Raw genomic sequence first — 13,766 nt, 5'->3', positions numbered from 1 at the left:
CCTTGTGGATATTTTTGCGAAGAAATAAGGTGCTTCGGACTACCATTCCGCGGGAGGCTGCGAAGTTTATGCATCGTTGGCCGTTATCATTCGATACGGTGTGAAGACTAACCGGTCTATACATTTCCTTCCTTCCTACCTGTGCGTTCATGTGGCCGATGACGATTTTTGACGTCCCGCTGGGGGCATCCTAACACACGATGGCGCATCTTACCCAGCACTATGGAGCCGGTTCCCAGCTCGTTGGTGGTGCCACAGCATTGATAGAAGGTAGCCGCTCGATGCCCGCTTTTCCACACTTTCTGTCCTGTCCAGCAAATCTCCTGCAGCGCCACGACGTCGAAGTTGCGGGGATATAATTCATCGTAGATCATTCTGTCGCAACCTGCGAAGCCTAGCGACTTGCAGTTCCATGTCCCAAGCTTCCAATCTTGATCCTTTATTCGTCGCCTAGGTCTTTGCCGATTATATCGAGTCGCATTATCTCCTATATTGTTCGTAATGATTGGTTTTCTAGGTGGCTTATTGGGCCTGCGCAAACCTCCTGTCTCGTCGGAGGGCCGTCGTGTCAGGGCTGTTTAGCGTCCCACCTAACACCAGGACATGGGATTGTGCGCTTTGAGCGGCACACGGTCCCTTTGGTGGGGCCTACTTGCGGATACATGCAGTTTTTTATAGGAATTTAACAGGGCCCACTGTCAAACCCCACCATATCCTAGCCATGCCCTACAACTCGCTGATGGCCTGGGGAGAGATCGTCAAGCCCTTGTACATAGTCCCTGCTGCCCGTGTATTAAACAATTAGCAAATAAAAAAATAAATATTAAGGCGTATTATAGTGATTCTGGTGGCGTATTAGGTCGCCCATTTTCGGATGTCACTTCACGAGTTTTACGGACTGTTTTGACGTAAACTACGTCTAAGGGGAAGACTCAGATACAGGGTGTAAAACCGAAATTTCCAAATTCGAGACCGTCACGAAATTAGGATAGATTTCAAACGCTAATAGCGTCTTTATCTTTCGATGGATTTTCGACATTTGCTTATCAATCGATTCAAAAACTCTCCAGCAATTTGCCAATTCTATTGATACTATTGATTATCAACGTTAAACTATTGAAAATGTTGTTTCTTTCCAAACCGGGTGAAAAATTAAATTCCGTTCATATATCCCCAACACGGACATCAGATTGCAGTAAGGTACGGGCCTTTTGATCCACTGCTTCGTTTTCCCTGTATATAAAAAGCCCCGTGTTTCGCGTGCGCGCGTCATTTTCATTCTGGATGTCACTGCGAGCGGACCAGGGCGTCCAGAAGCGGTCCCAGTGACAACGGCTGTCTCAGCGGTGTGGTGGTGCGGATGAAATTTTTTCGGTCGGTGGTGGTGGCGGTCGTGGAAGCAGCAGCACATCATTTTCATCCGTGTCTCATCTTCGGCGGATCTGGCAATCGACGGCGTTCGTTGAGCCGAATCATCGGATGGCGGTCCCCAGTGCCCAGTGGCTGCTGATAAGGCACACTAGTGGCAATTAATCGGTTCTTTTCAGGACCATCATTATATTTGGGAGGAAGGTTAAGTTGAAATAATTTTCCTAAAGTGCAACCGTTAGGAACTGGAAAATTTTTCGGTGAAATTTTCTAGCGTAATTCGGAGTTGTATGATTTTAGTGATTGAGAATGTTGATATTAGACAAACTTTCTTCATAGAACAAAGCATAATTGTTTGGCATCGGTAGCGGAATCATAGCATTAGTGCCGGTCCGAGCATAGGCTGTCATCGGAAGATTGCTACAACAATTTATTCACTAATGTGGCGTTTGCAACGATTTGCATGTTGTCGGCACAACATGAAATTTTCCCGCGAGACTAATTTTGTATTTTTCCTGTTGATTGAAAAAGAAATCGGATCCGAGATGAACTTTATTCAAAGCGCAACGCTGACGTCGGTAGTTGAATCCCATGCAAGTATCGGAAGGAGACCATGCAAACAATTGATTCGCATTATGACTGAAAAAAAATGTATGGCGTCAGTCAGATTTGCTACAGATTTTTTGACGTAAGCTTCGTCTAAGGGGAAGACTCAGATACAGGGTTTAAAACGGAAATTTCCAAACTCGAGACTGTCATTATTAGTTGGGATAGATTTCAAACGCTAATAGCGTCTTTATCTTATTTTCGACATTTGCTTATCAATCGATTCGGAAACCCTTCAGCAATTTGCCAATTCTATTGATACTATTGATTATCATTAATGCTTAATTTTTTTTCTACAACAAATATGATTTTGAAAAAGTATCACCGGCGCGTGCTTACTCGCAATCTACATGCTGATACATTTACAGTGACATCAAACAACTGAAAACCGAAATACGCCACTCCAAAATTACGAGGTGACAATGTTAGAAAGAGACAGAAGATAGGAAAAATAACACGGTATGTAGTGCCTCCCCTAATCACCTTAAGGGAAGATCCTTTAATTACGTAACCCAAAAATTGGGCATTTTCAACCCCCCCTCCCCCCTATATCACACTTTTTGTATGAAGCATCTAAAAATTATGTAGGGTCGTCACACTTCGCCCAACCCCCCTCCCCCTTCTAAGCGTTACGTAATTTGTGGACGCTCCCAAGAGCCACTTTCATTGATGGTAGCCGATCGTTACCCTAGCAGCACAATTCACGTTGATTTGGTTGAAATAACTCATATATGACCAAATTTAGTCGTATATGAGTATAATAGACTGTTTTACAACATGTGTGTTGCTCGGGTAGTACTTCATATCAAATATCATATCATATCATAACATATCAAAGAATATTGTGGCCAAATTTCATAACATTTGGTCAACAAAAACCCCCCTGACAATAATAGAACAAAACCTGCCAAAGCCGTCATTCCTCCTACATCATACAAGAAAATTTAAACTAAGCGCTGCTAATGTTAATGACGACGACCGCGCGACCCACCCCATCGCCGGGAATAAAATTTCCGGTAGGAGCTCCGCCGATGCCGAAGGTGGTACCACGGTCTGTTCTCCCGCGACATCTCGAACGAAATGGCTCGCGCGCGCGGAAGAGCTGCTTTCTTGTAATCAATAAAGTTGAACCTGTAGCCACGCCCCTTTGGTGAGTGTGTGACGGTTACACAATATTTGCAGTCATACCGGACAACAAAGAGGCGGGACTAATGAGCCATCTTTATTGATTATAAGAAAACTGCTCTCCCGCGCGCGCGTGGCCCATTCCAGTTCGAGACAGCAGCACGTACGGACGTGTTTTTTGTTCGCGCATTTTGACGTTAACTACGTCTAAGGGGAAGCCTCGGATACAGGGTGCAAAATGAAAATTTCCAAATTGGGGACCGTCACGAAATCATGTAAGATTTCAAACGGTAATGGCGACTTTATCTTTCGACGGATTTTCGAGATTTTGTTATTAATAGATTCGGAAACTTTCCACCAATTTGCTAATTGTATTAAAACTATTCATTATCAACGGCAAACTATTGAAAATGTTATTTCTTTCCAAACCGGGTGAAAAATTCAAAAATAATCAATCCCGTTCATAAATCCCCAACACGGACATCAGATTGCAGTAAGGTAGGGGCCTTTTAATCCACTGCTTCGTTTTTCCTGTGTATAAAAAGCCCCGTGTTTCGCGTGCGCGCGTCATTTTCATTCTGGATTTCATGGAAAGCGGACCAAGGCGTCCAGATGAAAATTTTTCGTTCGATAGTGGTGGCGGTCGTGGCAACAGCAGTACATCTTTACATCCGTGTTACAAGCAGCATTTTTGGATCTGGTAATTAACGGCGTGCGTAGAGCCGAATCATCAGATGGCTGTCGCGCAGTCCAGTAGTTGTTGTTGGTGAGGCACATAAGTGGCAATGAATCGGTTCTTTTCAGAACCACCATTATGTTTGGGAGGAAGGTTAAGTTGAAATAATTTGTCTATAGTGCAAACGCTAGGAACTAGAAAATTTTTCAGTGAAATATTCTAGCGTGATTCTGAGCTCAATTATACTAGCACTTAACTACTCTTCTTGCTGTGGATTAAATTTTGAACAATGATTCAGTGATTGATAAGTGATTGAGAAAGTTGATATAAGACAAACTTTATTCATAGAACAAAGCATTTGTTTGGTATCGGTAGCGGAATCATAGCATTACTGCATTACTATGTATTCGCATGGATGGAAATAAAACCTTAAACAACCAGCAAGCTACCTACTAGAATTATAATCTTGGTGGGAAATTTCACTTGACTGTTACTGCTATCCACGCGAATAATTATCGGCAGCGTCTTTTTATAACGCGCGCTTGTGATTCTGCTACCGATGAAAAACAATCTGCCATCACCAAGCAATTAAGTTTTACCACAGAGAACAGACATGGAGGCTCGAACAAAATTTCTTGCAAAACGTGTGTAAACAAACACACCGAACCTCAACGCCATCGACGTCGACATTGCAACTCACAACCCAAGTAACCATACGCATTATAAAGTTGCTTCAAAATAGCTTCATATCCATGTATAATGCAGTCTTTTGAAGCAAACAAGCATTGTATGCTAATAAAATGCCAAATTAATGCTACAAAAGGCGAAATAGCGTGCCAATGTAATGCTATTTGATGAGAGCACTTGTGTAGCACCACTGATGCTGTTTAAATGCAGCGAAACTGCTGTCAAATCGCACAGCCCGTTTATAGCATTGCTAATGTTATTAGAAAGTTAAGATTTTATTTTTATTGCAATTATGAGAAAATGATTTTTTATATGTTCTGAAGTAGTTTTATCTCAATGAACATGCAAAATAAAAGATAAATAATCAATATCATAGTTGTAAAACTTGTTTTTACAACTTCTATATACATTTATTATTTTACTCTAATATGAATTGGCTGATATCAACGTAATTAAATTTAACTTCTCTTGGTCTCGAACTGAGGGTGCGGTGTCGTTCTTCTCTGGAGTGCTTCCTTGCTGCCTGAGCCATACGGGATATGCATGATTCCGATGAAAAGTGATCTATTTAACTCGGTTCGTTTGATTTGAAGCTCAAATGAACAGTGGTGCTAGTATGCACCTTGTAGTCGCAATATTAAATTCGAAGATAACGAAGTTTCCATTGCTTTTGTCCTTTCGACATACACATATACATTTACGTAATTAATGGACAATCCCAACGAGCCATTAATTTATAAAAATTAACCTCATAATTTATACATCTTATTTATACTATAGTTTATTTTATATAATTTCATTATTAATAAAAATGACGAAGTTTCATTTATTGAAAAACCGGCAACTCTGCTTAGAACGGTCGATAATAAGAGAAACGTCAAATTAGATTTGAAAACAAATATTGCTGATTTCTTTGAAGCATGGATTCTCAGCACAATTCGCAAATCACACTTTTTACTGCTGATAATAGTTGCCAGTAAAACTAGAGATTTTTTTCTTTTTCTGGACTTCATGCTCAAGTACTTTTTAATCAAATTGCACTACTAAAATATCTATATTCAACATGTATAATATAAACACGGTATTTAAAAAAAATGTTTCCTAAAAATATCTCGAAAATGAAAAAAAATATTCCCATGAATAAGTTTATAATTATGTTCAAATATATTCCAGCCATTCTGGCAACACTGCTAAATATAATGACAGTTCACGTTCATGCACAAGAAAGATGGTGTAAACAAAAAGCAAGTAAACGAATTAGCCTGCATCTAACGGTAGGCAAGAAAATTTCGGTCTGTTTTTCATTGCCATTACCATCTAAATATAAATAAATTTGTGATCAACACCAAGCGGACAACTTATGAAAGTAATCACAGGTAAGCAATTATTAATTTTCTACTGATGTATTCGTTGCGTAACTAAAATATTTCATTTTTCATTTTTCACTTGTAGCACCATGAACGACAATGAAAAAGGATCGGAAGGCTCCGATGGGATTTTGTCCAACAGTCCCATTGACTACAACCAGAATTTCGATTCTGATCAGTTTTCCATTGAAGCGCTCGAAGATGGTTCTTTTTTCGAACCTCGTGAATCTTTGGATGTCGATGACTCTAGTACGAAGGAGAACAACCCTCGAAACCTAGATACCGGTGAATCAAACGGAGAATGCAGCAAGCTTCGGGGCAAACAAAACAATTTGTCATTATGTGGAACTTTTTTCAAGCGCAAATTTGTTGGAGAGACTTCTGGAACCAAGTTTGCATCGGAGATTATTTATGGTGACACCGTTGCGGATATTTTGCATGGAGTATGGCAAATTGTAAGACCTGTTATTAAGCAAGAAGTTATCTTCGAAGAGGACAACGGAATCCAAGTTCCTTGTTGGATGAATACCGAACCAACATTTGGTGACTTGGGAAAGTTTGTTTACCTGCAAAACCATGTAAATCGTAGGCGCGTCAATGTCGATAAAGTCGACAGCAAGCTACTGATCAGTTGGCGATCTAAGGAAATTCGTGTACATGTTCACATGTACTCAACTGCAGTATCGTGCAAGCAGCTGTGGGAATTAGTTGATAAGAAGTTGATTCGGTTCCAGAGCAGTGATCGAGCGGGAGCTCCCACCAATCAGTCTCTAACTGCATTAGCCAAGCAACTTCAAGACATCCATGGTGCTCACTTCAGCGGGCATGCAAGTTCCTGGAAAATTTGGGCGAATTATATACACTCTGTTCCTGCACACGAACGTGAGCGTCGGATGAATGAACTACCGCCGTATTCAATCATCAATTTTTTTTCGATCGGTTCCTATCTCGGAGGCAGTGCAGTTGGAAAGCGCTCGCAGTGGGCTGTCGGTTGCTAAGACTATCAATGAAGCGTTCACAACAGACCTTTCAACGTTGGAGAATGAGGTAAACGAACTCCTAACCTTAGGTGGACGTATCAAGCACCGGATTCAAGCGCTACAAGTCAGATGCTCGACCAACACTGGTATTGTTACAGCCATGCAGGATTCCATTAAACCAGAGGAAGATGATATTAGCCGTTCTTTAGCTGAGAATGTCTCGGATATGGACGATGTTGACCATTTGTGATCGAGCTTAATGTATTGGATAAGATTTTATTTCAATAAAAAACGATTCGCAATTGATAATTATTTATTCTGAATAGGTAATTGATGGAACAATATCTGAAATTACTCTGTTTGTGGATTTGTGTTGGCATCTGCGTCATCCATGTTCAGGGAAATGGAACTTTTCCACATTCCACCTGAAGGATCGAATGATCCACCAGAAGAATAACCACATTTTTTGTATAAGCTCGTACAGTCATAGTGTCGCAAGCCCATGAATGTTTCCAATGCAAGGTGAGACATATTGGCGTTGGAATTTTCAGGGTAGATTTTTCTGATCCGGGATTTTGCCATACCAAAAATTAACTCCACAGGATTAAAAAACGGACAATAGGGAGGTAAAAATACAGGAATAATCCCAATCGATCGCAAATATAATATTATATTTGGATCACAGTGGATCCGTGCGCCATCCATGATCCAAACTGAGTTGAATCCGGGATAACGGTGAACTCTATCGTTATGGAGAGCAAATTCGCGGCAACATTCAAAAAATATTCTCCGCGTAAATGTTCCCGCAGTTTCAAAGCTGTCAAGAACTCCTTGGAGACCGAGGAAACATAAAAATGATGCTCTTGGACGCCTTACGAACTCACCTCTAAAAATTAATCTTTTTCCTTTCACTCCATATCCCCGTTTCCTTAAAACACCCTTGTTGTCCAAGGATACTTCATCCAGGAATACAAGCATATAAATATCCCAATCAAAGGAATTCATTTCGGAACAAAATCGCAGTATCTCCTTTTCCTTTATCTGTATCGCCCTACGTTCCAACGCCTTCCAGGTCAGTCCTTCCGCATGAAGGATTCTGCAAACCGTTGCTGCGCTTATTCTTTTGCTAAACTGGCAGTGGAACAGGTCTCGACATTCATCCAGATATAGCACTGGGTTCTTCTGATAGAGTCCAAGAATCCATTGTCGCTGTTCAGCGGAAAATTTTCGGTTTATCTGCTGTCGCTGCTTGGGGGCCACTAATCCGTTTTCTTCATAAGCAGAAATCCAATTGCTGATAGTCGTTTTGCTTTTTCGGTAAATAATTGCCAGCTGTGCTCTTTTGAGGCCGAGAAAATAATAGCCATAAAGGCAATGAAACTTGGTATTTGCCGAAGCCCTCTTATGTTGAACATTTCGTAAAATAACGTTTCCGTTGGCCATTCCTAACTACTGTGTGCAGGAATCAGAAAAAAAATCAAGCAAAGCTAATTGAATTTGAACCATAACAAAGGGCTGACGTTTCAACCTGTCAAGCGATCAACAAAATTTTGACAGATCACACTTGTGAATCACACTTGTGCAGGTTGCTGTTTCAAACTGTGTAGTCCAATTGAGTGTGAACAGCGCAATAATAATATGCAGTCGTTCTGTGCTTATTTGATTCATAATTCCGATATTATTGGTAAGTTATTCTCAATCAATTTTAGTTAGTTTTTAGTTAAATTCCTTTTTTCTTACAGATATATTAATCTCAAAACATTATTGTTTGATTATTCTATCAAACGAAAAGGCAAATATTTTGATACCGGAACTACCTGCGATGTGGGTCAGCCAAACAGAATGGAAAACGGAGGTGCAGGTCTGGAAGGAATACTTGATTACCGGCAACGAACGGACCATACATACCAGCGGACACTAAAATATTGTGAGCCTACCGGACACCGGTTAAAATGAAGTGGAATAGTGCAAGTTTGATATTGTAAGTTCCGCTAAACTTCAGCATATGTTTTCTATATTGAATATCTTTCTTTATGTTTTCTGCAGGATGGAGAATGGCAACATATGAATTATTTAAAAAAAATAATAACATCGAAGACACCGAAGCATGAATGTGGCGAAAAATGTTCGTGTGATATAAGGATTTTTTCCGACATGGAGATGAAAGGACGTGAACCAAAAAAGTATGCCGCAGATCTTCAATTGAATGTATCCCTCAGGTTCATCCTCAATCATCACAACAGATTCCAGGAAAGGAATCACGTGTAAACAATAAGCAAGTATCGATCTGAACGAGTACCATTAAAATTTGTTTCCGAAACGTGAACCGAGATTTAAAATTAGTCACTTTTGGATTAAGTTACTTTTTGTGATAACGATTGGACAATAAATTAGAATGCAAAATTTGAATCAGATTATATTTATAATTACTGAACATGCGAACGAAAATACCAAGCATGCTGAGCATTCAATAATGCTTGTGATTATGTACTTCTCATACTATTTTGCTTCAATGCTATTTTTTATTTTCAACGTATTCAATACCGTTGACGGGGATGACTGACCTAATGTATCCGAGGACAAGAAATTTGAATTATCAGAGACTTTTGAACGATTTTGCTATCCGACCTCCAGACTGTCGGTGAGGGTGCAGACCCATTGTCATCCCCGACGATGGTATCTAAAAATAGATTCGGACATCGCATTCTTAATGCAGATTTACAGCAGATATGCTCTATGGAAATTTTTGGTGTTTCTATACATTAAATAAGCACCATAGACGAATATAATGCTAATAATAATGCCACATTTGTCAAGGCTTCAATGCATTAACGATGCTTGTATAGGACATGTAAGCTGCAAGAATGCTATTATTTAGCTTTCAAGCAATTCAAATGCCATTATAAGGCTATTAACATGCAGTGACTTAATGCTTACGGTTACTTGGGAATCTCATTTTGACAACACGATGGCGCTGGTATGCTCTTGCATGCATAACGACACTAGCGCACAGTGGCATTTTTTGATGACGCTAGCGCTGATTATGCACGGGATAACGGCGACATTCCAAAGTAATTTCAAAATTAACAGTAAAAAGTTATCACAACATGGCGAGTGGAGCTTCAACTTCTGTTCTCTGTGGTTTTACTTTGAACAAAATTCATCTCGCCTCAAGTTGTGACTTAAGAGCTACTTTCTCTGATGGTAGCCAATCATTAGTACTTCAGACAAGAAAATTTAATCTGAGCGCGAACGACCGCATGAACCACACCATCGATGAGAATGAAATTTCCGGTAGCAGCTCCACCGAAGCCGATGGTGGGACTACGATCTGCTTTTCGCGACATCTCGAACGAAATGGCTCGCGCGCGCGGAAGAGCTGCTTTCTTGTAATCAATAAAGTTAAACCTGTAGTCACGTCCCTTTAGTAAGTGTGTGACGGGTACACAATATTTGCAGTCATACCGGACAACAAAGAGGCGGGACTAATGGGCCATCTTTATTGATTATAAGAAAACTGCTTTCCCCGCGCGCATGGCATTTCATTTGAAATATCGCGGAGAGCGGTCCCAGCATCGGTAGAGATGTCGCGAATTAATCGATTACTTCTTATTACTTATTTGTTGTGATAATCGATTAATTTTTAAATCGATTACTTCCCAACGATTAATCGATTCAATAATCGACAAGAATCGAGAGTAATCGATTAATCGAGATTTTACGACATCTCTAAGCATCGGCGGAGTTGCTGAGCAAATTTTATTCCAAATACATATGGGATATTGGAAAAATCGGTTCTTCTCAGGGCTTCCATTCTATACAAAGGAAGATTGAGGCGAGGCGAACTTTTTTCAAAATGCAAATTAACCGCTTGGAGACGCCATAAAGTTGCCTGGCGTCCGTAGCAGAATCACGAGCGCGCGTCGGAGGGAGATGCTACAAATATGTATTCGCATGGATGGCTTCAGTGGCAGTCAAGTTTAATTCTTTCAAGATTCTTATTTGGTTTTGTTATTCCAGCCTATGACGTGGGTCGTGTGGTCGTTAGTGATTCGAAATATGCATTATTGGGAATTAAACGATTCTTCTCATGGACACCATTTTAAACATAGGAAGATTGAGGCGAGACGAATTTGTTCAAAGTACGACGTCGTAGTAGAATTACGTTGCCGTTCGTAGCAGATTAACGAGCGCGTATTGTAGAGAGCTGCTGCAAATATGTATTCTTGCACTGGCACTAGATTCTTTTGTTTTACGTAGTTTACGTCGGGCGGTCGTGTCTTGTACACAGCCCTTATGATTTTTTTTACGGTGACGAACTGTTTTTACGGTGACGACTCTTAGCGCGAAACAACGGACACGAATAGGAATATGGAACGTTTGAACCCTAGCCCCGTAGGGTAAATTGGCACAACTTTCCAATGAGGCACGTCGCATGAAGCTTGAGATACTGGGACTGAGTGAAGTCCGTTGGTCAAACTTTGGAGAACACAGAACGCCGTCGGGACAAGTTCTGCTATACTCTGGTTTACGAGGTGAACACGCTCCCCGGCATCGCGGAGTTGGCTTCCTACTAAGCGCTCAGGCACACTCTGCGCTTATGAAGTGGGAACCTATAAGCGAAAGGATAATCGTTGCCAGATTTAGAACACGGGTCCGAAACCTTACTTTAATCCAATGTTATACGCCAACCGATGCTGCCGATCTGCAAGACACAGAGAACTTCTACAGTAAACTCAATGCCGTCTTAGATAGAATTCTGAAGGGTGATATCAAGATCTGTTTGGGCGACTTCAATGTGAAGATCGGATCCGACAACTCGAACCATGAGCGCATTAATGGACGCCATGGTCTCGGAGAAATGAGCGAAAACGGAGAGCTGTTCCCAGAATTTTGTGGTAATAACGACATGGTGATCGGGGGATCGCTCTTAGCTCATCGGCCGGTTCACAAGGTTCCGTGACGGCTTGACAGAAATCAAATCAACCACATCTGCATCAGCCGAAAATGGAAACGGAGCCTTCATGATGTACGGAATAAACGTAGTGCTGATAATGCGTCTGATTATCACCTCCTCATCGGCGAAATACGCCTGCACATTGCGCGGATTCATCGGCAGGAGGAAAGAGTTGGACGACGATTCAACACACGCCGACTGGAAGATGCCACGATGAAACGGTCCTTCGTTGAAGAACTGGAGACGCGTGCTGCAGATATTCCGGAAGGTGGCAGCGTGGAAGGCCAATGGACCACCATCAAGAATGCCTTCATCGCCACCAGCGAGAATAATCTGGGCGAACTACGCACCCAGAGAAAACACCGATGAGACCTGGAGAAAGATAGAGGAGCGAAGAGAAGCCAAAGCCGCGATAGAGCCATAAATAACCAGAGGAGCTAAAGTCTTACCCGTCAACGATACTCGGCTCTTGAGAAAGAAGTAAAACGCTCATGTCGACGGGACAAGCGAGCGTGGGCAGACTCTCTGGATGACGAATGAGAAAGAGTCGTAGCAACCGGGGACATTCGCCTCCTCGACGATATCTCACGACGCTTACGCGGGACGAAGATGAATGCAACAATGCATATGAAAGACGCGGATGGCCAGTTATTGACCGACCCAACTGACCAGCTGAAACGCTGGTTCGAGCACTTGGAACAACTTTTTCAAGTGCCAGCCAAACCACCACCACCTCGGCATGATCTACCTTGGATTCGACGCATAACACGCTTCAATACCGAAGCTCCATCACTGCTAGAGATTCAAACAGCCATCTAAAGCATGAAATCTAATAAACCCTCAGGGGTCGATCGCATATTAGCCGAGTTGCTCAAAGCTGACCCCCCCCCATGACATCCGCTCAACTACTGCATCGTTTATTTCGACACCGCAACTTTCCCGGTCGACTGGATGCAAGGTATCTTAGTGAAGGTACCCAAAAGGGGTGACCTGACTATATGCGATAACTGGCGAGGCATTATGTTACTGTGTACCGTTCTCAAATTTCTGTGCAAAATTATCCTAGCCCGGATTCAGGAGAAGATCGATGCGACTCTCCGGCGGCAGCAGGCCGGATTCCGTGCCGGAAGATCCTGTGTGGACCATATTGTAACGCTTCGCATCATTCTGGAGCAGGTCAACGAACTCCAAGAGTCCCTTTACTTGGTATTCATTGACTACGAAAAAGGATCTCAAACAACGAGCTCCACCGTCGTTGTCACCAGAGGCCGATAGCAACAGAAATTCTGGATCGGTGGTGGGGCTGGGTAGGCCACACTCTACGTAGGGGCGGAAACGAAATCTGTTAACAAGCATTAGACTGGAACCCAGCGGGACATCGCAGCAGAGGCAGACCCAGAGGTTCATGGCGGCGAAGCCTCAATAAAGAAATAAAAGAAGTCAACCGAAATCTAACCTGGCAACAGGTTTAAGCGATAGCTGGGCAACGCTCAGGATGGAGATCTTTCAAGTCGACCCATTGCACCACCGGAGGTGTACAGGATCCATAAGTAAGTAAGTAAAATCAATATTCTTCCGACCTCCGAAAAACGTGGTACGCTGGAAAAGGTATTCACAATCCTACAAAATCATATAAAGGTTTGTTTAATCGTGAATCTTTTTCAAACACATCCAGTAGGGGTTGGCCCAATTTTGTGTGGGATGTCTGGCCGAGTTGAAAATTTAGTAAATGCCAATTTACACCAATTTTTACCGATTCCCCAACAACATGCAGCATCAAAGGAAGAGATATCATACTTAAGTATACGCTGACGGAGGAAAAGAAAGTAGCGAGAGTTGTAATAAATTAACTTAAAGTGTTAGAAAAAACTGGAAAGTGAAGGGTGGAGATTTTTTTACGTGCCTAAATATTACACTGCCTTTTTCTCACTTCGTGGAGCTTAGATAAGTTATTTTCAGCATGTATACGGTTTCATCCACCCGTTAAACGGCTACAACTT

At 41.8% G+C, this 13,766-nt stretch overlaps 2 protein-coding genes and 1 long non-coding RNA gene across 5 annotated transcripts in view; 2 read left to right on the top strand and 1 right to left on the bottom strand.

The window, feature by feature from the left end:
* The window catches only part of LOC134224093 (uncharacterized), a 289,525-nt gene that overhangs the window by 30,991 nt on the left and 244,768 nt on the right, over positions 1-13,766 (bottom strand). The window lies entirely within an intron of this gene.
* LOC134219547 (uncharacterized) lies at positions 5,714-7,058 on the top strand. Its single transcript, XM_062698291.1, has 2 exons — positions 5,714-5,838; positions 5,915-7,058. The coding sequence occupies exon 2, from the start codon at positions 5,919-5,921 to the stop codon at positions 6,825-6,827; it is 909 nt and encodes a 302-aa protein (XP_062554275.1). The 5' UTR covers positions 5,714-5,838; positions 5,915-5,918; the 3' UTR covers positions 6,828-7,058.
* Positions 8,437-9,218, top strand: LOC134219545 (uncharacterized). Its single transcript, XR_009981603.1, has 3 exons — positions 8,437-8,493; positions 8,552-8,790; positions 8,856-9,218. It is a non-coding gene; the product is annotated as an uncharacterized LOC134219545 (long non-coding RNA).

The sequence above is a fragment of the Armigeres subalbatus genome, chromosome 3 (assembly GCF_024139115.2).
Source record: "Armigeres subalbatus isolate Guangzhou_Male chromosome 3, GZ_Asu_2, whole genome shotgun sequence".
Lineage (NCBI taxonomy): Eukaryota > Metazoa > Arthropoda > Insecta > Diptera > Culicidae > Armigeres > Armigeres subalbatus.
Note: the sequence above shows the minus strand (reverse complement) of the source record. Positions and strands in the feature narration are given on the sequence as shown.